This window comes from Rutidosis leptorrhynchoides, chromosome 2 (assembly GCF_046630445.1).
Source record: "Rutidosis leptorrhynchoides isolate AG116_Rl617_1_P2 chromosome 2, CSIRO_AGI_Rlap_v1, whole genome shotgun sequence".
NCBI lineage: Eukaryota > Viridiplantae > Streptophyta > Magnoliopsida > Asterales > Asteraceae > Rutidosis > Rutidosis leptorrhynchoides.
Genome location: NC_092334.1, coordinates 451,604,204 through 451,628,774, shown reverse-complemented (window position 1 = coordinate 451,628,774; position 24,571 = coordinate 451,604,204). Strand labels below are relative to the sequence as shown.

Sequence of the window (24,571 nt, the reverse complement as noted above, 5' to 3'; positions counted from 1 at the left end):
TATTTATCATCTTTTTTGTTATATTTTTTGTTTTGTCGAGGAATGACTCAAAATAGGTATGTGATTGATTTGTAATAAGGGTGAAAGTAATTATTCATCAATTTTTGTTTTAGTTTTCGTCTTGTCGAGATAAACGACCCAAATGCTCAATCAATAAAGTGAGACGTACATCAACGATTGGTACAAACTATTTAATAAAATAGGAAAAACTATTTATGTAATATATATATATATATATATATATATATATATATATATATATATATATATATATATATAACAATAAAACAGTTATTAGAAAATGAGTTACGTGGTTAATTTATAATAAGAAAAAAAAGTTAAATAATAATAAAGTGAAAATTATGTGATTTAATAATAATAGTAATGATAATAATAATAATAATAATAATAATAATAATTTATAGTTAGTAGATAGTAGATAGTAAAAAATTTGGAGTAAGTTTATAAAAACTATAGAGTTAAGTATTAAAAAGTGTGTGGTTGAATTATAATAAATAAAAAATTTGTTGTAAAATTGTAAAAGTTAGGAAGTTCACCTTTCATTTCAACTCTCTCTTTTAGATAGAAAGAATAATAATTAATAAAAATGTCACGCAAAATTTGGTGAAATAACTGCATCTTGAAGAGGTTACAAATAAGTGCAACTTGAAACCTTTCATACACTGCACGACGGTAATGGATATTCGACTTTTAGGTTTACGCTGCATATTGATTTCCTTTATTGTTAATCTATTGTGTGTTTTGCCTAATATTTGGGGATTTGATGTAAGTTACTTCGATTACAGTTCGTCCTTTTCCTATTTTTTTTCTGATTTTTAAATTTATCAAAACATAATTGTTGTCACGATGACCATTCAAAAACTTCAACATGAAATCCTTACCCCATTAAACAAATCGTCTACATGAAAGATGAATCCACTGTACGATACATAAATTGAGATTATATTTCTTCCATTATGATCTTCGAACCAGGTATGGCAATTTTTGATTTATATTATTTATTCTTAATCTAGGGTTCATAGTTATAGTTAGATTCAATACAAATAATAGGGTTTACAAGAGGTATGCGTATTGTTATTAGTGGGTTCAAGAATAGGCTTTTCAAGTCACCAAGTCATTCACATATTCTAATTGTTTGATTTTTCTTGCACATTACAGATTATAATGGTTTGATTTGCAGAAATTATGGATCAGTTGTTGGGGAATCATCTAAATATATACACAAATTTTGATGAACTGGACTAGGTCGAAACATGGCGGATGAATGGTATTGTTCTTTCTTTTTTACTTCAGTCCGAAGGCCTCCTGAATTATTTTTCGAATACGGTAAGTTTCATGGCTTTGCTGGAATATATATTTTAATTAGCTTCATGTGTGATTTTCAGTCTCACATATTTCCACCATATGTTTGATGAAATGCTTAAAAAAGTTAGTGCTATCAATCGTTGAACTTTATAAACGGATATTAAATGGTGATAGTTGCATCCATTAAAATTAAAAAAAAAAATGAATTAGAGTTGGGAAGTGGAAACAAGGAAACAAAACAAAGGCCTTGTCACAAAAACTGATGATGACAGAACCGTTCATGGTGAAGAAGACGATTACTGTAAGTATCTCCTACCGTTTTCATTGATTTCAAACTATATTTTGATCTGATTCTATAATACTTTGAATACAATTGATTGTTAATGCTCTATAGCCGTAGCTAGACAATCCTGTAGGTGAAATGTCCCAAATTCATTGACCTTAATGAACCCTTACGGAATTGTCAGGTTTTCACATATGGTGCGCGTGTGAGTGAGTGTGTGATGTAGCTAATTTCTTTATTAGATGTGAATATAACAATCTGTAATCCAAGGCAATGATTAATTAGCTATTCTACCACTTTCATTAAATTTAGGTCACTTTGGACTTGCTAAGATATTAAAAGTCGATGACACGATTGTGGAAGCAACTGAGCATTTCTTCTACTTCATCTTAGTATGCGATTTTGTATGAACGCATATATGATTGGTTTTCATTCATTATTATGCGATTTTGTAGGAAGGCATATATGATTGTTTATGATTCATTATCGGGCTAGGCCTTGGATTGTAATCTACATTATCGGGCTTGGCCTTAGGCTATTAGAGATATCACGTTGTGATTTCATTATTCCAAAATTACTAGATGCAGATAGGTAAACTACTTAACTGATAAACGTAAACACATCTTCAATACGTCACAAATGATTTGATCGGAACTTCTAAATATTGTATGTATATTTTCAGTTAGATAAAATTGGACGAAGCTGCTTTTCTGCATTACACCTACACCAAATGTGAAAGATCTGACATCAAGGCTTTTCCAATGTGGCTGCAACCCTACAATAGAAGACTTTAAAAGTGTGCAACGAAAGTAATACAAATAATAAGTATATATTATTGAACACTTGCTACCTCAGTTTTAATGATCTTAAATGTTTTTGTATAGGTAGAGCTACAACTGTTGATGCATGATGATCTTGCCAAGAAAGTAATATTGATCACAGTTTGATTCAGTTAGTTATTACATGTATATTTTTTGAAGATTTGATAAGCTTTTATGTTAGGATTCGCATAAGTCATGCATCAACAGTTGCATCTCATTGTCAACATTTCATATTATATATACAAAAGTACACGAGCAGAAAGCTCTTGGTCTAGAGGACTTTCACTGATTGTTATTACCAACAATCTTTGTAGATCATATTTTTCAAACTCGATCAAGGAGTAGTCAAGTTTATAATCTAATCTTTTATTTGCCAAAGTCTATTTTGTTCTCTCATTGTTTATTTGCTTCACGGGTGCATCGTAATTAACGTTAGCTCCGGTTGTTTTGTTGCAGAAGCAAGATGGCATGACTATTTCAGACGAAAGTGAGTCTCAACAATCATACGTGTTGAGTAAAGTGGATAGCATACTAAATCAGTAAAGATTTTGTGATTTTAAAAGTTGACTTCAATTAGTCAAATGTAATTGAAGTAGCAAAATGTTAATCATATATGTACATCAATAACATTGTTTGGTTAATACTTCTAAATTATCCCATATTATCCTGCAAAATGTTATGATTTTAATTTCTCACATAAAGCGTTGCAACTCCAATTCAAGTGACGTAAGCATCCATAACTAACAAGGATTGACATAATTATTTGCATCTATAAATATGGAAAAACTTTAGTTACATAATCCCGCGAATTCGCGGGTTATAAACTAGTTGATATAATAAAAGCTTGTACAAGAAGTTATATTCTTATTGACTTAAATTAATTAAATTTTATTTATTTGATGACTTTGTACCTAATTCACAAGACATAAACTTCCATGCTTGTGTTCGAGTATATAAAAATTGAGTATGTATTAAAAAGTTCATTTTTAAAGTTAAAATGTTTAAAAGATAGTTTGAAATTTAATGTTTTTTTATCACACTTACAATTTGATGTTGCTGAGTTGTTCGGTGAGGTAATCACCGAGGCTAAGTCGTCTTTGGATTTGGATAGCGTTGGTTCATTTTTTGCGTTCATTAAGACTACTGCTGTTAAACACGTTCATGAGATAGTTGTGGCGGATGTGGAGGATACGTATTGTTCTAGAGTTGACGTTTGTGAATATGAGCTCTCGAATACGTCAAAGGTGGATCGTTTCATTTTTTACTCGTTTGATCTTGGTTTGTTGGTTTCCACTAATCGTTTTGTGGTGTCGAGGGCCCGATCAATGGCGGACCTTTCTAGAGACAAGAGAGGGCTATAGTCATCCTAAATTATTTGGTCAGAGCTATACTTTTATTATATACCTATATCTAAAAACAAAGGCCAAATGAATAGTACTATTCCTTTTCCACTTTCCGCAAACTTAACCCCCCAACTTTTATTAAAATACAAATCGCACCCCCACTTTATACTCTTATTAAAATACAAAACGCACCCCCACTTTATACGTATATTTTTTTCCAAATTTCACAAACTTAACCCCCTAACTTTTATTAAAATACAAATCGAACCCCCACTTTACTAACTTTTTTTTAAACTTAACCCCCTAACTTTTATTAAAATACAAATCGAACCCCCACTTTACTAACTTTTTTTTTTTTTTTTTTTTTACTAATATTCAATTTTCACAAACTTAACCCCCTAACTTTTATACGTATATTTTTTTCAAATTTCACAAACTTAACCCCCTAACTTTTATTAAAATACAAATCGAACCCCCACTTTACTAACTTTTTTTTTTTAAATAAAACCCGAACGCTCAAAGAAGCAACTTTCACAAAAGGAACAACCCTTCAATGTTAGATGTCGAAATTTTTTTTTTTTACAAAATAGATCAAGACTTTTTTTTTAACTCGCATTCAAAACGGAGCCCCCGGCGCGAAGCGAGAGCTCCACAACTAGTTATATTGAAAGGGCAAAAAAAAAAAAATATATATATATATATATATATATATATATATATATATATATATATATATATATATATATATATAGTTTATTAGTCCTCCTAAAATTGAATATTTGATTTCCCTCTTTGAGAATTCAACCGTCCCCATTGTCCCAATACTCTCTCTTCTGACTGCCTTTTTTTTTTTACACTATCTTTAAAAGAAAAGGTGTTGTCGTTGTCCTAGTGTCCTACTTGCTTGCCAATTTACAAATTACAAATCTTTTTCACTTGCTTGTCAATTGTCAACATTGAAGAACCCCAAAATAAATAAATTAAGGTATGTTTAAAGAAAATCATTTCATCCCTAAGGATCGAACTCATGACCTCTCCCTATCTCATGACACAAAGTGCATGAGGAGAACCGTTGTGCTATGCCCGCAAGTTCACAATTTAATATTAATATAATTATATATCTATAAATGCAGGATTCCATATTATGAATAAACAAAAATCTATTACTTCTTTTTTCAAGAGAACCATAGATGATACAACAAACGTTGTTGTATCATCTATGGTTCTCTTGAAAAAAATCAACAAGAGCCACAAGTTTTTGAATCTTCTAGGCCGAATAAAGAAGTGGACCCTAATTTTTTTGAAAGAGATCCCGGGAAGCGAGAACAAATATGGAGTTATCCGGCTGATAAACGAGAACACGTAAGAAGATTTTATTTGAGTCAAGGACCTTATCAGATTAGTTTGGACGAGTATCCTACTAAAGGTACATCAACTAATCCTCGTAGGTTTCGATACTCTTGGTTTGCTAAATTTTCTAGTTGGTTAGATTATTCTCCAACAAAAGATTGCTTTCTTTGTTACTTATTTTGTGACAAACCCGCAGTACGAATAGGTGATGGTACTTTTATTGTTAAAGGATTTGATAAATGGAAAAAAGTTAATGATGGAAATAGATGTGCATTTCTTAAGCATATGAATTGTTCACAACATAAAAAAGCCTTAATATCTAGTGAAAATTTATTGAATCAAGCTGGACATATTGAAAATATCTTTGAGAAGCAACGTTCAGAGGTGGCCTTAAGTATTCGTCTACGACTTAAAGCTTCAATTGATATTGTCCGTTGGTTGACATTTTAAGCTTGTGCTTTTCGAGGGCACGATGAATCAGCTAATTCAAGCAATCGTGGTAATTTTCTTGAACTTTTGAAACTTTTAGCTTCTTATAATGATGATGTTGCCAAGGTTGTGTTGGAGAATGCTCCTTATAATTCAAGGTACACTTCGGGGTTGATTCAATAAAAACTTTTAAATATAATTGCCAACAAAGTTCGAAAACATATTCGTTGTGAAGTTGGAGATTCTTACTTTTGTGTCAAGATTGACGAGTCACGTGATGAATCTAAGAAAGAGCAAATGGCCATTGTTTTAAGATTCGTTGATACAAATGGGCAATTAATTGAAAGGTTCTTTGATTTGGTGCACGTTTAAGATACATCAGCAAAAACTCTTAAAAAAGTTTATGGGAACGACTTTCACATTATGAGTTTGACACTAGTAAAATACGAGGTCAAAGTTATGATGGAGTTAGTAACATGAGAGGTGAATAGAATAGATTAAAAGCTCTTGTTCTTAAAGATTGTCCTTATGCATACTATGTCCACTGTTTTGCTCACAGATTACAACTTGCTTTAGTTGCAGCCTCGAGAGAAGTTATCCCAGTTCACCAATTCTTCGAGAAGCTAACTTTTCTCATAAATGTGATATGTGCATCTAGTAAACGTCATGATGAATTGCAAAAGGCAAAGGCTATTGAAACTGAACGTTTGTTGGAACTTGGTGAAATTGAAACGGTTAAAGGAGCTAATCAGGCTGGGACCTTAAAAAGAGCAGGCGATACTAGTTGGGGTTCCCATTATTCTCCAGTTTGCAGTTTGCTTGCGATGTTTAATGCTACCCGTGTTGTTCTTAAAGGAATAATTGATGAAGGATCTTGTTCTCATCAACGCGGAGATGCTGATACAGCTTACTGTTATACAACATCATTTGAGTTCGTATTGATTTTACACTTGATGAAGGAAATATTGGGGAAGACTGAATTTCTTTCCCAAGCTTTACAAAAGAAATCTCAAGATATTATCAATGCCATGGATCTAGTTGCAGCAACGAAGGAATATTTTAATGAGTTGAGAAATAATGGATGGGAATCCTTACTTTCACGAGTAAAAATATTATGTGAGAAACACGATGGGAATCCTTACTTTCACGAGTAAAAATATTATGTGAGAAACACGAAGTAGATATTCCTGATTTGAGTGCTCCATACAGGTCCGGTCGATATCGCCTTCGTCTACAAGATAATCATGTTACTTTTGAACATTATTATCGGGTAGATGTCTTTATTAGCACGCTTGACAAACAGTTGTTAGAGCTAAACAATATATTAAATGATCAAGCCATGGAGTTATTAACTCTTAGCTCCACTTTAGTTCCAAACAAAGTTTTGAAAGAGTTAAATGTTGATAATCTTTGTTCTCTTGTTGATAAATACTATCCTGTAGATTTTACAGAGCATGAGAGGAACCGACTGAAATATGAGTAGGAGCTGTTCAATATTGAGATGCCAAGGAACCCTAAGCTTAGTGGTGCATCAACTCTTGTCGAACTATGTAAAGGTCTTGTGGAAACTGGGAAACACGAGAACTATAATATGCTGGACAGGTTAATTCGCTTGATCTTAACGCTTCCCGTTTCAACCGCTACAACCGAAAGAGCATTTTCTGGGATGAAAATATGCAAGACCCGGCTTCGCAACAAGATGTCCGATGACTTTCTAGCGGATAATTTGGTTGTTTTTATCGAACGAGAAATTGCTGAAAAGGTTGATTCAGAATCTGTTATCGATGAATTTAAAATGCTCAAAGGTCATCGAGCCGAGTTGTAATTCTTTTTATCATAATATATGAATATGATGATGTTTATTTTTGTTAAGAACTACACTTGAAAAAAAAAAAAATTAATGTTCGCCCTCATACTCATAAATTTCAAGTTCCGCCACTGGGCCGGATGGTTGATGACGGGTTTAGGTGTGGAGCTGCGCATGTAAATTGTGAGCAACAAAAGAAGGTGTGTGATAATCATATAGGCGAAGTAAGGAAAAAGTTGAGGTGACCTTCTTCGGTTGATGAAATACACGATCCTGTTTCGGGTTGTAGTTGTCAACATAAGACTACACCTTTTGCGTTGGTTTTTGGATCTTCGGATGAGGCGGTTCTGAATAAGCTTGAGTCGAATCAACCTAGATATGTTTCGGTTAAGTTATCATCTAATGGAGGAGCCACAAATTTCGACCAAATTAAGAAGAAGATGGGACGCAGAGAATGTGTTACTGAGGTGAAGGATAGTGACTCTTTAAATGTGAATGACTTTGATTCATTAGATATAAAGGAGCATGCTAGTGTCGCTGTTAATGTGAATATGTTTGATTCATTAAAAGTAAAGGATCTAGTTAGTGACTCTGTTATAGTGAATAGGTTAAATTCATTAATATTAAAGGTTAAAGTTAATGTTGGGTTTTCAGAAAATGTTTCACTTGTGGTTACTAAGGTCGTTGATAACAGTTTAGTGTCCAATTGTGCGGGTAAGTCCTTGGAAGACGGACCCTTTGCGTGCCCGTGCTATGGTATAAAATGCGAGAAGAAGTGTGTTAAATCTTGGAGATTTCCCGTGAGCACAAGGTCTCCTTTAAGTGTGTTGGTGCTACGAAGTTGAATCATTGCAAGCCGAAAAAATCCGTAGTCAAGTATTGCGCTTGTTTCGATGATTCGTGTAATGGTTCTTGTCTTGCTTGGTACCATCTTAACAAGAGCTTCTTCTTCATCGGTAACATGTAGTGGTGACGGGCCCTCCAACATACTTTCTTTTAAGATTGAAAATCGGTCAGGCAAAATTATTCGAAGGGAGACTATCAACGACAATCTGAAAAAGGTAGTCTCATACGTTGTGGTAGTCTTTTGTTTGTTTGGTCGTTAGTAGTGTATTCGTTCTACTGTATTTTTCGCTTGGTTTAAGTGGTTGGAATTGGTGGTAGTATTTTTGTTGTTCTCGGTTTTTAGTTTGTTTTTGGTTTTGGCGGATGAGGCTCGTTTATAGGTAGTTTAGCCGATAGTTTTCTTTGTATCTTTTTATGTTCGAGCCTCATCCGACCACATCTTTGTTCTTTTTGAGTTTCTTTACGAGTTTTCATTTTTTTAGCCCCCAAAAAAAAAATCGTCATCCGTTTTTTTCACTCCATGTCTATCAAGCTTATTACTTACATCTCTTCTCCATCTTCTCAATATTCTCCAATTTTCTCCAATAACCATTTCTCTCTCTCTCTCTCTCTCTCTCTCTCTCTCTCTCTCTCTCTCTCTCTCTCTCTCTCTCTCTCTCTCTCTCTCTCTCTCTCTCTCTCTCTCTTCAATTTTGTTATTCTCTCAAGTCACCATCTTTTTTCTCCTTTCATTTTACATTTACAGAGTCATTGGGCGAATATATATTTGAATAATTACATGTACCAATTTGATGCTTTTGATTTAACTGCGGTTTATTATCTTATGTATGTTTTTTAGATTGAAGAAATGCAAGTACCATTTTTATGTTATCATTATTATGTTCAAATGCCCTCGAAGTGTTTGTTAGTTTGTCAATGTTAATGTTAATGTTTTTGGGTTATTGTATGTTTCTTTATCCATAATTATATATGTGTTCGATTATTGTTTAATTGCCCTCAAAGCATTTGTTATTTTGTATTTTAATGTTGGTTACTGTATGTTTCTTTATCCATAACTATATATTCGTTCGATTTTATATATGGAAGAGTCTCACTCATCAGATAAATGTGTCAGTTGTAATATAAATTTGTAATTGACCTTTATTTTGTTATAGCTAATGTAGTTCCTTGAGTTTCAGTTGATATTTTCTTTCCTTTATTACAATTCTTTTGAGTCAAGTTGATTCGAATCATTGTTGGACAGCTTGATGGTGTTTTGCAGAGGTTAAATATTAGTAGTATTTTCTCCATCATTTACACATTAGTAGAAAAAATCCAATGATAATTATGACAACAAATAACTTGCTAGAATAGAAGTGTAGTAAACAAAATATGAACTTGGAATGTGCAAAATAAATGTGTATTATAAATGATTTACCTTATTCAAATGGTTACAACTACACTTGCTTAAATACTAGATCAAGCACAAACACAATGATTAAACACACATATAAGCCACCTATTAAAGCTAGATGACACCTAACACACATGTGAAAATAAATCACATAACATGGGCAAAAGTATGCCAACAAGAAAGCAATACACCAAAATAATCAAAAGAAATCGGGTTAACTTTAACAGCCTGTCCAGATCTGCTGATCTGCTAGTGATGCGCCGCATCTCTTTGTGGTGGTGCGCCGTATCCCTTTGAAATGCCGCATTTAAAACCTTCGGCACATTTTGGTGCATAGATGCGCCGCATCTATGAAGAGATGCGCCACATCTCTTTGTTTCACGTTTACCGAAATCTGCAAAATTCGTACAATACATAGGTTGATTTTTAGTGGCACTTTGAGGTGCACTTTTAGTGACACTTTGAGTTTGTACCAATATTTTAACACTCCCCCTTGGTACAAACTCCCAATCAACAATTCCCAACGCCTCTCGAAACTCCATAAACTTGGTCTTCATCAAAGCTTTAGTAAAGTCATCATCCGTCTTTACATTGGTGAGCTTTATATCCCCGTTACGAACCTTTTCACGAATAAACCAACAAAGCATTTCTATATGCTTAACACGTGAACAAAAAATAGAATTCGAAGCTACCTTGATTGCACTTCCGTTGTCACAATTCAATTTGACAACACCATATGTAACATCCCGCGTTTTTTCGTTAAATTTATTTTTAACACCGTCTTTTTTTTTAAATAATACCTTTCGTGATTTAAAAATCGTATTTTCCGTTGACTAACGTTCTTAATATTCATGTTATTTAATTATAACATCTCTCGGTTACTCTAGCGTTTTTAAAATAATTCGTTTGGTTAATTCCCGCACCCGCTTTGAAACTTGAGGGACCGAAGTTGTCAAGTGGGCAAACTAGTTGACTAGGTCAACTAGTCAACCCACCATTCTCATCCATTCATTTCCATCCATCTTCACCTCCTTTTTCTCTCTAGCTCAAGAACTCCATTTCTCCCAACTTCACTAAATCATCATCTAAATTCGATCTAGGAGGCTTACAACAAAACAAATTACATATTTGAAATCCCCTCTTCATCCTCTTCGATTTGGTACAAATTTCATAGCTTGGGGTAAGGTTTCTAAAAACACTAGATTTCTCTAAATTCGTTTTATATACTTGAAATGGTGTTAGTTAGTGTCTATGGCTCGTGTCTAGCATGAATATATGAGTTACTTGCTCGATTTGTTGTCTTGAGTAACTAGTTTGAACATTTGAAATGGGTGTACTTAATCTTTAATTTTGGATGATTAAATGTTGTTTAAATGTTAAAGTTCATGTATTAAATGTGTTACTAGCATCATTAGCTTCATTTTGATGTGTAGGTTGATTTAGAAAAGCTTCATTTACAAAATTGTTGAATTCATGATTTTGGTTAGGGTTTGATGAACTTTAAAACGGGATTTTGATGCATTGAATGCTTGTTAATGTTGTTAGTAAGTGTTTAATTGTATTGTATGTTTCATTACCTTCAAAACGATGTATCGTATGTGTAAATTGGATTCCCGAGTCAAGAAATGCGTTTTGTGAACTTGAAACTTTGATTTTGAACGTTTAATGATCATTTGATGAGGATTTCATTGTTGTTAGTGATGGATTTGATTCATGAAATGTGTTTAGTTGTATTCCTCTTTAAATTACCTTTCCAACGATATAAGATACGTGTTTTGAATGTTAACGAGTCAAAAGTTATGATCGTTTGAAGTTGAAATCGTATAAGTGAAAACTGCCCCAGAATTTGCTGATACAGCTGCAGATGCGGCGCATCTGCCTCAGATGCGGCGCATCTGAGGTAGACTGCCCAAAAACATCAATTTTCGCTTAATTCTAAGTATGCTACGCACCCCCGATCAACATGAAACTTGGACAACATGCTTATACATGACTTCTAAGCCCAGAAAAATAGTTCGGGACCCGACCCGATCCCGTTGACTTTTTTGTTGACTTTGACCAAGTTTGACTTTTAGTCAAACTTAACAAAACACTTATGCAATCGTTCTAATCTTGTTTCATACTTGATTCTTGCATGAAACTTGACAACGTGATTCACATGCTATATATTCGAGTCGTAACGAGCCATAGGACCAATTGAACACATTTCGCCAGACCTTGTGTCGTAACCGGTCAATTGATATAACTTACTTGTTTAGGTCAAGGCTAAGCAACTTTCATGCACACGTTTACTTTGTGAAGTACATTTATACTCGTGCACTCGAGGTGAGATCATAGTCCCACCTTTTCAACAACTTTTTATGCTTTTAAATTGTGGGCTGAGAAACATATACTTTGTTACATTTTGTACTACTTACTTTTATACTTTGAACACAAGTACGATGAAACAAACATTCCACAGCGAGTTAGAACAAAAATTCTCAATTCGATTATCATTAGTTACATTTGCAGGGTGTAAGCGAGAACTTATATTGTGTGGCCATACGGGTTTGACAAACCCTCATTACGGACGGTTCGCTACCGTCTACGGATGAAATATATTTTCGAGAAATAGTGTATGTTCTAACACTATTGTGATGGGGTTCTATGGAAGGAAACGTTAAGTCTTGATAATTGGGTGCTCGCGAACAAACTTTTGGAATGCAAACGATTTAGATAATCAATGTTATGGAAATACAAAATCTTGTGGTTCAAAAACAACGTTTACAAACACCTATGATTTCACCAACGTTTTTCGTTGACAGTTTTCTATATGTTTCTCAGGTTCATACTTGGCTATTTGATATATGCTTCCGCATTCACTCATACTTGCTTGGGGTCAAGCATACATGCATACACTCTGATTATTTGCTTGGAGTCAAGATACATACATACATACATACGCTAGTGATAGCACCTTTGGATTCAAACATATTGTTTACATACTTACGCTATTTATAGCAACTGTGATTTTCAACTAATTATGTCGCAAGTTATTTCATTTTTACATTACTACTTTTGTAAACTTAAACTTGTTGTCGATCCGTTTGGTAAACTAAACTTTGCAAATCTTGTACTTTCAAATGAATGCGACATAATTTTGGTCAAACGAGTCTCATATAGGGACTACGACCACGTAACGGGACCTAAGTTAGCGGCACCGTCAATGACGATTTTGCCGGGTCGCTACAGATGGTATCAGAGCGTTGGTTGTAGGGAACTAGGATGTGCATTAGTGTGTCTGACAGAGTCGTTAGGACGCATTAGTGAATCTAGACTACAACCGGATAGTTAATCATTGCATTCTGACATACATTTGCTATAGACAGCACTTACTTGACTACTTGTGCATTATACTTGAATCATTCTTAGGCAAACTTTTTAATGGTACCAAGTTTTCATCATACGAACTCGTATTCTGCAACTTTCTGGTAACATGCGTAAATTCATGATTCATACGCGTATGGATGACGACGACTTCATTAGTCACACTTGTTCGGGAACTCTGTCTCCCGGATTGTTATTCGCCACCGTTTCAACTTACTATCGGTTTCCCACCAGTGTTTCTTATTATCTACTATTTCTTGTTACTACCATCACTACTCTAGGTGAGTATCGTCATCACTATTTATCGCTACGGTTGAGTACTATTCGTTATCATGATTCGTTACACTTCTCGTACCGGAATACATTATTGTTTGACTTGAATCGCATTGACATGAACAATCATTTATACACTTCCCTCGGGGAACGCTTCTTTAGAGTTGCGCTAATTCTTTCGATTCAATACGAGTCACGTTAGAGACATCGTTACACTTTGTTCATTTTAAAATTTCACTATTATACGAACTTGAATCTATGGAGTGATGTGGGAATGGAGGTATGAGTTAGCGTAATATAACGACACTCGATCAACGTGGTTATATTACGGTAAGTCATACCAAAGTTCTAATGACTCGTGATGGTGATTGGACTCGATCAACCTAATCACCACCATGTGCCATGTACATGACTTCATTTTTCTTGTTTGAACATCCGAAAACTCCGAGAATACTGATAACAACCATACCCGGGACACATCTTCGATTATTGTCGAACCATATTTATGCTTCAAAATGAATGGAAAATTCTTTCAACATCAGACGTATGTTACACGTGTATACTATCTCGTTTTCGCACAGTTTTATCGACGAACTACAAACTGTTTGGTATGCTCACATCGAGGTGGAAACTTCTCTTGCATTACACTCGTACTTCCGTATAAGGAAATCTTTATTCTACATTCTCAATTGAGAGAGACTCTTCACGTTATACTAGTATTCACTGCAGGGTGAATAGTCCTAACGAATGTTTTCGAAAACCGATAAATCTTCCGCGACGCGAAATTCTTGAGAAAACAGAAACTTTTTCTAACAAACGTTTTCAGGTCCTAATAAGCTTATTCAAATGTATCTTAAAAGAACTGTACCTCGTTTCGGATCGAGATCCTCGTTTCACTTCTAGATTTCAGAGTGCCTTACAAAAAGCCGCGGGACCACGTTTAGACATAAGTACTGCGTGTCATCCACGCATCGACGAATAAAGCAAATGTACGATTTGAACCTGGGGAACCATAATACGAATTTGTGTTATCGACTTCAAATATACTTGGGAAAATTCTTTGCCTTTAACCGAATTCTCTTACAACGATAATTATCACACGAGTATTAACGCCACACCTTCCGAAAACTCATATAGCCGCAATTGTCATTTTCTTAATCGTTGAACCGAAGTAGGTGACAAGCAAACCACCGGACCCGAACTCATTCATGAAACAACCGAAAAATTATTCAAATCCAAGAAAGGCTCAATACGGCCCGTAGTCGCCAAAAGTGCTACACCGATGTTAGACGTAAACATTTCAAATTCCAAGTGGGTAACCGCGTAACGTTAAAAGTCGCACCTTGAAAAGGTGTAATCCGTTTCGGGAAACGTAGAAAGCTAAATTTGCGATACTTTGATCCTTTTGAAATCTTGGGGCGTTTTGGACCCGTTGCTAGCCGTTTATATTTTTCGATTCATTTGATTCTTCGCTCGTCCAACATCCTACGTATCAAACTTAAAGACGTGTCTAGCGGAACAAGAACTTGTTATCCTTTTGATGAACTTCCTATAGATGACAAACTTCACTTCCTAGGAGAACCGGTTAAAATTTTGAATCATGAAACCAAACTCTGAAACGACGAAAAATCCCGACTGTCAAAGTTCGTTGAAACACCCAAGGAAGTACCTTTACTTATTCATAGAATTGACAACGCAAGATCTCGAGGAATAAACAACGACTACTACTTCCAACCAAATTTCGGGACGAAATTTCTTTTAAGGTGTAGGTAATGTAACATCCCGCATTTTTTCGTTAAATTTATTTTTAACACCGTCTTTTTTTTTTAAATAATACCTTTCGTTATTTAAAAATCGTATTTTCCGTTGACTAACGTTCTTAATATTCCTGTTATTTAATTATAACATCTCTCGATTACTCTAGTGTTTTTAAAATAATTCGTTTGGTTAATTCCCGCACCCGCTTTGAAACTTGAGGGACCGAAGTTGTCAAGTGGGCAAACTAGTTGACTAGGTCAACTAGTCAACCCACCATTCTCATCCATTCATTTCCATCCATCTTCACCTCCTTTTTCTCTCTAGCTCAAGAACTCCATTTCTCCCAACTTCACTAAATCATCATCTAAATTCGATCTAGGAGGCTTACAACAAAACAAATTACATATTTGAAATCCCCTCTTCATCCTCTTCGATTTGGTACAAATTTCATAGCTTGGGGTAAGGTTTCTAAAACACTAGAATTCTCTAAATTCGTTTTATATACTTGAAATGGTGTTAGTTAGTGTCTATGGCTCGTGTCTAGCATGAATATATGAGTTACTTGCTCGATTTGTTGTCTTGAGTAACTAGTTTGAACATTTGAAATGAGTGTACTTAATCTTTAATTTTGGATGATTAAATGTTGTTTAAATGTTAAAGTTCATGTATTAAATGTGTTACTAGCATCATTAGCTTCATTTTGATGTGTAGGTTGATTTAGAAAAGCTTCATTTACAAAATTGTTGAATTCATGATTTTGATTAGGGTTTGATGAACTTTAAAACGGGATTTTGATGCATTGAATGCTTGTTAATGTTGTTAGTAAGTGTTTAATTGTATTGTATGTTTCATTACCTTCAAAACGATGTATCGTATGTGTAAATTGGATTCCCGAGTCAAGAAATGCGTTTTGTGAACTTGAAACTTTGATTTTGAACGTTTAATGATCATTTGATGAGGATTTCATTATTTTTAGTGATGGATTTGATTCATGAAATGTGTTAAGTTGTATTCCTCTTTAAATTACCTTTCCAACGATATAAGATACGTGTTTTGAATGTTAACGAGTCAAAAGTTATGATCGTTTGAAGTTGAAATCGTATAAGTGAAAACTGCCCCAGAATTTGCTGATACAGCTGCAGATGCGGCGCATCTGCCTCAGATGCGGCGCATCTGAGGTAGACTGCCCAAAAACGTCAATTTTCGCTTAATTCTAAGTATGCTACGTACCCCCGATCAACATGAAACTTGGACAACATGCTTATACATGACTTCTAAGCCCAGAAAAATAGTTCGGGACCCGACCCGACCCCGTTGACTTTTTCGTTAACTTTGACCAAGTTTGACTTTTAGTCAAACTTAACAAAACACTTATGCAATCGTTCTAATCTTGTTTCATACTTGATTCTTGCATGAAACTTGACAACGTGATTCACATGCTATATATTCGAGTCGTAACGAGCCATAGGACTAATTGAACACATTTCGCCAGACCTTGTGTCGTAACCGGTCAATTGATATAACTTACTTGTTTAGGTCAAGGCTAAGCAACTTTCATGCACACGTTTACTTTGTGAAGTACATTTATACTCGTGCACTCGAGGTGAGATCATAGTCCCACCTTTTCAACAACTTTTTATGCTTTTAAATTGTGGGCTGAGAAACATATACTTTGTTACATTTTGTACTACTTACTTTTATACTTTGAACACAAGTACGATGAAACAAACATTCCACAGCGAGTTAGAACAAAAATCCTCAATTCGATTATCATTAGTTACACTTGCAGGGTGTAAGCGAGAACTTATATTGTGTGGCCATACGGGTTTGACAAACCCTCATTACGGACGGTTCGCTACCGTCTACGGATGAAATATATTTTCGAGAAACAGTGTATGTTCTAACACTATTGTGATGGGGTTCTATGGAAGGAAACGTTAAGTCTTGATAATTGGGTGCTCGCGAACAAACTTTTGGAATGCAAACGATTTAGATAATCAATGTTATGGAAATACAAAATCTTGTGGTTCAAAAACAACGTTTACAAACACCTATGATTTCACCAACATTTTTCGTTGACAGTTTTCTATATGTTTCTCAGGTTCATACTTGGCTATTTGATATATGCTTCCGCATTCACTCATACTTGCTTGGGGTCAAGCATACATGCATACACTCTGATTATTTGCTTGGAGTCAAGATACATACATACATACGCTAGTGATAGCACATTTGGATTCAAACATATTGTTTACATACTTACACTATTTATAGCAACTGTGATTTTCAACTAATTATGTCGCAAGTTATTTCATTTTTACATTACTACTTTTGTAAACTTAAACTTGTTGTCGATCCGTTTGGTAAACTAAACTTTGCAAATCTTGTACTTTCAAATGAATGCGACATAATTTTGGTCAAACGAGTCTCATATAGGGACTACGACCACGTAACGGGACCTAAGTTAGCGGCACCGTCAATGACGATTTTGCCGGGTCGCTACACCATATACTTGTTGAAGTATATCACCAATCAATCCCTTTAACCAAGTAAACTCTTTTGGCTCCTTTTCACAATTTGGCTCTTTTTCACAATCTTTCTCTTGCTTGAGGTTTGGTTCCAAAGTAATCATGTGTTTTGACTCCCCCATGTTGGAATGCTCCAAGATACCCCTTGCATAACCCTTGTTAGAGATTAAAAATCCGTCTTCTAGCTTACCGGTTTCCACCCCTAGAAGACAACCAATCTCCCCCAGATTCTTCATTTTACAATGAACCGAAAGATCATCATTAAACCGAGCCTTGAACCTATTGATGGTTCCATATGAGTTCTTTTTCAAGAGGTTAGCCCACTTACAAGTAACCAGATTATTTGCTTCCGGCTTCTTATCAAACTCCCATGTTTCAATCTTCTCCAATGCACCATTCTCTTCTTGCATTGCTATTCTCCAATCCGGAGAATCTTTGGCTTCCTTGTAACTTGTCGGTTCCTCGAAAACGCCCCCGGAAGATAAACATATACATACCTTGTTGATGTCCATCTCATCATCATTGAAATGCTCGGGTTGTCTTTTCTCCTTTATTGATTTCCTTTCCTCCGATTTGTCACATGCTTCTCCATTTTCAGCATCATAACTCCTTGATTCTGAAATTTGTGAAGAGTTTTCACCATGAGAAGTTCCAACCGAATCATCAACTTCTATCGAAAGACAATGCTCCCAACTTTCATCAATAATAAAATCCTTCTTTTTATTTGCGAAAAGAACACCATCAACAATTTCCTTATCACAAAGGATAGTTTCATCACCGGTCATACAACGAGATCTACCCAAATCAAAATCACATTGATTCGTCTTCATAACCGTGTCAGCGGTAAAACATTGCTCCCATTTCACGTCATCATCGTTGCTTGTGCAAGCCACGTTTGCTTTTATGACTTTTGAATGACAAAATCTCTTAATATGACCAACCTTTCCACATTTGTAACATGTAGGAGGTTTCCTTCCTTTGTATTCACTATCATTATCACTTGACGACTCTTCCTCCTCTTCATTCTTCTTGCAGAATGAAGCTTCCTTGTCGTCTTTGTTGGATGAAACCTTCTTCTTGTTCTTTCCTTTCGAGAACAAAACCGCATCGGACTCAAAACTCTTGGCCATTTGCTTAGCCAAAGCTTCTTGATTAGTGAGAAGATTTTCTAATTCTTCAACCGAAGGTTGAGTAGCCCATCCTTGAATAGAGGTTATAAACGGGACATACTCCTTCTTCAACCCACGAATCAAATACCGACGCAAACGAGATTCACTAATCTTCTCTTTATCATCAATCTCTGAAATTTCTGCACAAATGCTTTTGACCCACAAGAAATATTCAGAAATTGTCATTCCTTCTTGTCTTGAAATTGCTAACTCATTTTCTAGGAATTGCAACCTTGCGGTGTTCTTCCTTGTGAAGAGTTTTTCAAGAGTGTCCCACACTTCCTTTGGCGAACTTATATCACGAACGTGTTCTATGCACTCTTTGCTAATTGATGTCCTCAATGCAAAGAGAGCCTTCCCACACTTTATCTTCCATTTCCTTCGTGATTCACCATGATCAAGAGTTTCTATGGGAATAACGACATCACTTCCAGCCACAAGTTCCCATAGGTCTTGACCTTGAAGGTAAGCCTCCATACACATCTTCCAATACTTGTAGTTGTTGCCTACAAGTCTCTCCATACCATTGAACATACCTCCATTGTTTACATTTGAGACTTCCATTTTTGATTAGCAAGAAACTAGTTTACACTTTGAGTAATTGCACACAAAGTTTAACTTAGGACTAAACTTATAACCAAGTTTATAACCAAGCTCTTGATACCATATGACAACAAATAACTTGCTAGAATAGAAGTGTAGTAAACAAAATATGAACTTGGAATGTGCAAACTAAATGTGTATTGTAAATGGTTTACCTTATTCAAATGGTTACAACTACACTTGCTTAAATACTAGATCAAGCACAAATACAATGATTAGACACACATATAAGCCACCTATTAAAGCTAGATGACACCTAACACACATGTGAAAATAAATCACATAACATGGGCAAAAGTATGCCAATAAGAAAGCAATACACCAAAATAATCAAAAGAAATCGGGTTAACTTTAACAGCCTGTCCATATCTGCTGATCTGCTAGTGATGCGCCGCATCACTTAGAGATGCGCCGCATCTCTTTGTGGTGGTGCGCCGTATCCCTTTGAAATGCCGCATTTAAAACCTTCAGTACATTTTGGTGCATAGATGTGCCGCATCTATGAATAGATGTGCCACATCTCTTTGTTTCACGTTTACCGAAATCTGCAAAATTCGTTCAATACATAGGTTGATTTTTAGTGGCACTTTGAGGTGCACTTTTAGTGACACTTTGAGTTTGTACCAATATTTTAACACTCCCCCTTAGTGCAAACTCCCAATCAACAATTCCCAACGCCTCTCGAAACTCCATAAACTTGGGCTTCATCAAAGCTTTAGTAAAGTCATCATCCATCTTTACATTTGTGAGCTTTATATCCCCGTTACGAACCTTTTCACGAATAAACCAACAAAGCATTTCTATATGCTTAACACGTGAACAAAAAATAGAATTCGAAACTACCTTGATTGCACTTCCGTTGTCACAATTCAATTTGACAACACCATATACTTGTTGAAGTATATCACCAATCAATCCCTTTAACCAAGTAAACTCTTTTGGCTCCTTTTCACAATCTTTCTCTTGCTTTAGGTTTGGTTCCAAAGTAATCATGTGTTTTGACTCCCCCATGTTGGAATGCTCCAAGATACCCCTTGCATAACTCTTGTTAGAGATTAAAAATCCGTCTTCTAGCTTACCCGTTTTCACCCCTAGAAAACAACCAATCTCCCCCAGATTCTTCATTTTACAATGAACCGAAAGATCATCATTAAACCGAGCCTTGAACCTATTGATGGTTCCATATGAGTTCTTTTTCAAGAGGTTAGCCCACTTACAAGTAACCAGATTATTTGCTTCCGGCTTCTTATCAAACTCCCATGTTTCAATCTTCTCCAATGCACCATTCTCTTCTTGCATTGCTATTCTCTAATCTGGAGAATCTTTGGCTTCCTTGTAGCTTGTCGGTTCCTCGGAAACGCCCCCTGAAGATAAACATATACATACCTTGTTGATGTCCATTTCATCATCATTGAAATGCCCGGGTTATCTGAAATGTCCCGTTCTTATTGATTAAAAACGTTCCATATTAATTGATTTCGTTGCGAGGTTTTGACCTCTATATGAGACGTTTTTCAAAGACTGCATTCATTTTTAAAACAAACCATAACCTTTATTTCATAAATAAAGGTTTAAGAAGCTTTACGTAGATTATCAAATAATGATAATCTAAAATATCCTGTTTACACACGACCATTACATAATGGTTTACAATACAAATATGTTACATCGAAATCAGTTTCTTGAATGCAGTTTTTACACAATATCATACAAACATGGACTCCAAATCTTGTCCTTATTTTAGTATGCAACAGCGGAAGCTCTTAGTATTCACCTGAGAATAAACATGCTTTAAACGTCAACAAAAATGTTGGTGAGTTATAGGTTTAACCTATATATATCAAATCGTAACAATAGACCACAAGATTTCATATTTCAATACACATCCCATACATAGAGATAAAAATCATTCATATGGTGAACACCTGGTAACCGACATTAACAAGATGCATATATAAGAATATCCCCATCATTCCGGGACACCCTTCGGATATGATATAAATTTCGAAGTACTAAAGCATCCGGTACTTTGGATGGGGTTTGTTAGGCCCAATAGATCTATCTTTAGGATTCGCGTCAATTAGGGTGTCTGTTCCCTAATTCTTAGATTACCAGACTTAATAAAAAGGGGCATATTCGATTTCGATAATTCAACCATAGAATGTAGTTTCAAGTACTTGTGTCTATTTTGTAAATCATTTATAAAACCTGCATGTATTCTCATCCCAAAAATATTAGATTTTAAAAGTGAGACTATAACTCACTTTCACAGATTTTTACTTCGTCGGGAAGTAAGACTTGGCCACTGGTTAATTCACGAACCTATAACAATATATACATATATATCAAAGTATGTTCAAAATATATTTATAACACTTTTAATATATTTTGATGTTTTAAGTTTATTAAGTCAGCTGTCCTCGTTAGTAACCTACAACTAGTTGTCCACGGTTAGATGTACAGAAATAAATCGATAAATATTATCTTGAATCAATCCACGACCCAGTGTATACGTATCTCAGTATTGATCACAACTCAAACTATATATATTTTGGAATCAACCTCAACCTTGTATAGCTAACTCCAACATTCACATATAGAGTGTCTATGGTTGTTCCGAAATATATATAGATGTGTCGACATGATAGGTCGAAATATTGTATACGTGTCTATGGTATCTCAAGATTACATAATATACAATACAAGTTGATTAAGTTATGGTTGGAATAGATTTGTTACCAATTTTCACGTAGCTAAAATGAGAAAAATTATCCAATCTTGTTTTACCCATAACTTCTTCATTTTAAATCCGTTTTGAGTGAATCAAATTGCTATGGTTTCATATTGAACTCTATTTTATGAATCTAAATAGAAAAAGTATAGGTTTATAGTCGGAAAAATAAGTTACAAGTCATTTTTGTAAAGGTAGTCATTTCAGTCGAAAGAACGACGTCTAGATGACCATTTTAGAAAACATACTTCCACTTTGAGTTTAACCATAATTTTTGGATATAGTTTCATGTTCATAATAAAAATCATTTTCCCAGAATAACAACTTTTAAATCAAAGTTTATCATAGTTTTTAATTAACTAACCCAAAACAGCCCGCGGTGTTACTACGACGGCGTAAATCCGATTTTACAGTGTTTTTCGTGTTTCCAGGTTTTAAATCATTAAGTTAGCATATCATATAGATATAGAACATGTGTTTAGTTGATTTTAAAAGTCAAGTTAGAAGGATTAACTTTTATTTGCGAACAAATTTAGAATTAACTAAATTATGTTCTAGTGATTACAAGTTTAAACCTACGAATATGATAGCTTTATATGTATGAATAGAATGATGTTATGAACATCATTACTACCTCAAGTTCCTTGGATAAATCTACTGGAAATGATAAAAATATATCTAGCTTCAAAGGATCCTTGGATGGCTTGAAAGTTCTTGAAGCAGAATCATGACACGAAAACAATTTCAAGTAAGATTTCCACTCGAAATAAGATTGTTATAGTTATAGAAATTGAATTAAAGTTTGAATATGATTATTACCTTGTATTAGAAAGATAACCTACTGTAAGTAACAAAGGTTTCTTGATCTTGGATGATTACTAGGAATGGATTTAGAAAACTTGGAAGTAAACTTGCAATCTTGGAAGTATTCTTGATTTTATGAAACTAGAACTTTTGGAATTTATGAAGAACACTTAGAACTTGAAGATAGAACTTGAGAGAGATCAATTAGATGAAGAAAATTGAAGAATGAAAGTGTTTGTAGGTGTTTTTGGTCGTTGGTGTATGGATTAGATATAAAGGATATGTAATTTTGTTTTCATGTAAATAAGTCATGAATGATTACTCATATTTTTGTAATTTTATGAGATATTTTATGCTAGTTGCCAAATTATGGTTCCCACATGTGTTAGGTGACTCACATGGGCTGCTAATAGCTGATCATTGGAGTGTATATACCAATAGTACATACATATAAAAGCTGTGTATTGTACGAGTACGAATACGGGTGCATACGAGTAGAATTGTTGATGAAACTGAACGAGGATGTAATTGTAAGCATTTTTTTTAAGTAGAAGTATTTTGATAAGTGTCTTGAAGAATTTCAAAAGTGTATGAATACATATTAAAACACTACATGTATATACATTTTAACTGAGTCGTTAAGTCATCGTTAGTCGTTACATGTAAATGTTGTTTTGAAACCTTTAGGTTAACGATCTTGTTGAATGTTGTTAACCCATTATTTATTATAACAAATGAGATGTTAAATTGTTATATTATCATGATATTATGATATATAATATATCTTAGTATGATATATATACAGTTAAATGTCGTTACAACGATAATCGTTACATATATGTCTCGTTTCGAAATCATTAAGTTAGTAGTCTTATTTTTACATATGTATTTCATTGTTAATACACTTAATAATATATTTACTTATCATTTAACATAATTAACCAAGTGTATCAATATCTTAATATGATTCATATGTACCTAGTAAGACGTTGTTATAACGATAATCGTTATATATATCGTTTTCGAGTTTCTTAAATTAATAGTCTCATTTTTATGTATATAACTCATTGTTAAAATACCTAATGAGATACATACTTATAATAAAATCATGTTAACTATATATATAACCATATATATGTCATCATATGGTTTTTACAAGTTTTAACGTTCGTGAATCACCGGTCAACTTGGGTGGTCAATTGTCTATATGAAACCTATTTCAATTAATCAAGTCTTAACAAGTTTGATTGTTTAACATGTTGGAAACACTTAATCATGTAAATAACAATTTCATTTAATATATATATAAACATGGAAAAGTTCGGGTCACTACAGTACCTACCCGTTAAATAAATTTCGTCCCGAAATTTTAAGCAGTTGGAGGTGTTGACGTATCTTCTGGAAATAAATGTGGGTATTTCTTCTTCATTTGATCTTCATACTCCCAGGTGAACTCGGGTCCTCTACGAGCATTCCATCGAACCTTAACAATCGGTATCTTGTTTTGTTTAAGTCTCTTAACCTCACAATCCATTATTTCGACGGGTTCTTCAATGAATTGAAGTTTTTCATTGATTTGGAGTTCATCCAACGGAATAGTGAGATCTTCTTTAGCAAAACATTTCTTCAAATTTGAGACGTGGAAAGTGTTATGTACAGCCGCGAGTTGTTGAGGTAGCTCCAGTTGGTAAGCTACTGGTCCGACATGATTTATAATCTTGAATGGTCCAATGTACCTTGG

General features: G+C 34.4%; 1 protein-coding gene and 1 long non-coding RNA gene across 8 annotated transcripts; both read left to right on the top strand.

The window, feature by feature from the left end:
• Nucleotides 1-649: 649 nt before the first annotated feature.
• Nucleotides 650-3,022, top strand: LOC139892488 (uncharacterized). Of its 7 annotated transcripts, XR_011774094.1 has the most exons (4): nt 853-1,347; nt 1,537-2,405; nt 2,494-2,574; nt 2,887-3,022. It is a non-coding gene; the product is annotated as an uncharacterized lncRNA (long non-coding RNA). The 7 variants fall into 7 exon arrangements; XR_011774090.1 differs by adding an exon at nt 650-693 and having other exon boundaries at nt 1,202-1,347; nt 1,537-3,022; XR_011774095.1 differs by having other exon boundaries at nt 1,537-1,627; nt 2,292-3,022.
• A 343-nt stretch (nt 3,023-3,365) lies between these two features.
• Nucleotides 3,366-6,706, top strand: LOC139889287 (uncharacterized). Its single transcript, XM_071872249.1, has 5 exons — nt 3,366-3,708; nt 5,020-5,199; nt 5,320-5,517; nt 5,575-5,710; nt 6,112-6,706. The coding sequence occupies exons 1-5, from the start codon at nt 3,366-3,368 to the stop codon at nt 6,704-6,706; spliced, it is 1,452 nt and encodes a 483-aa protein (XP_071728350.1).
• Nucleotides 6,707-24,571: the final 17,865 nt, after the last annotated feature.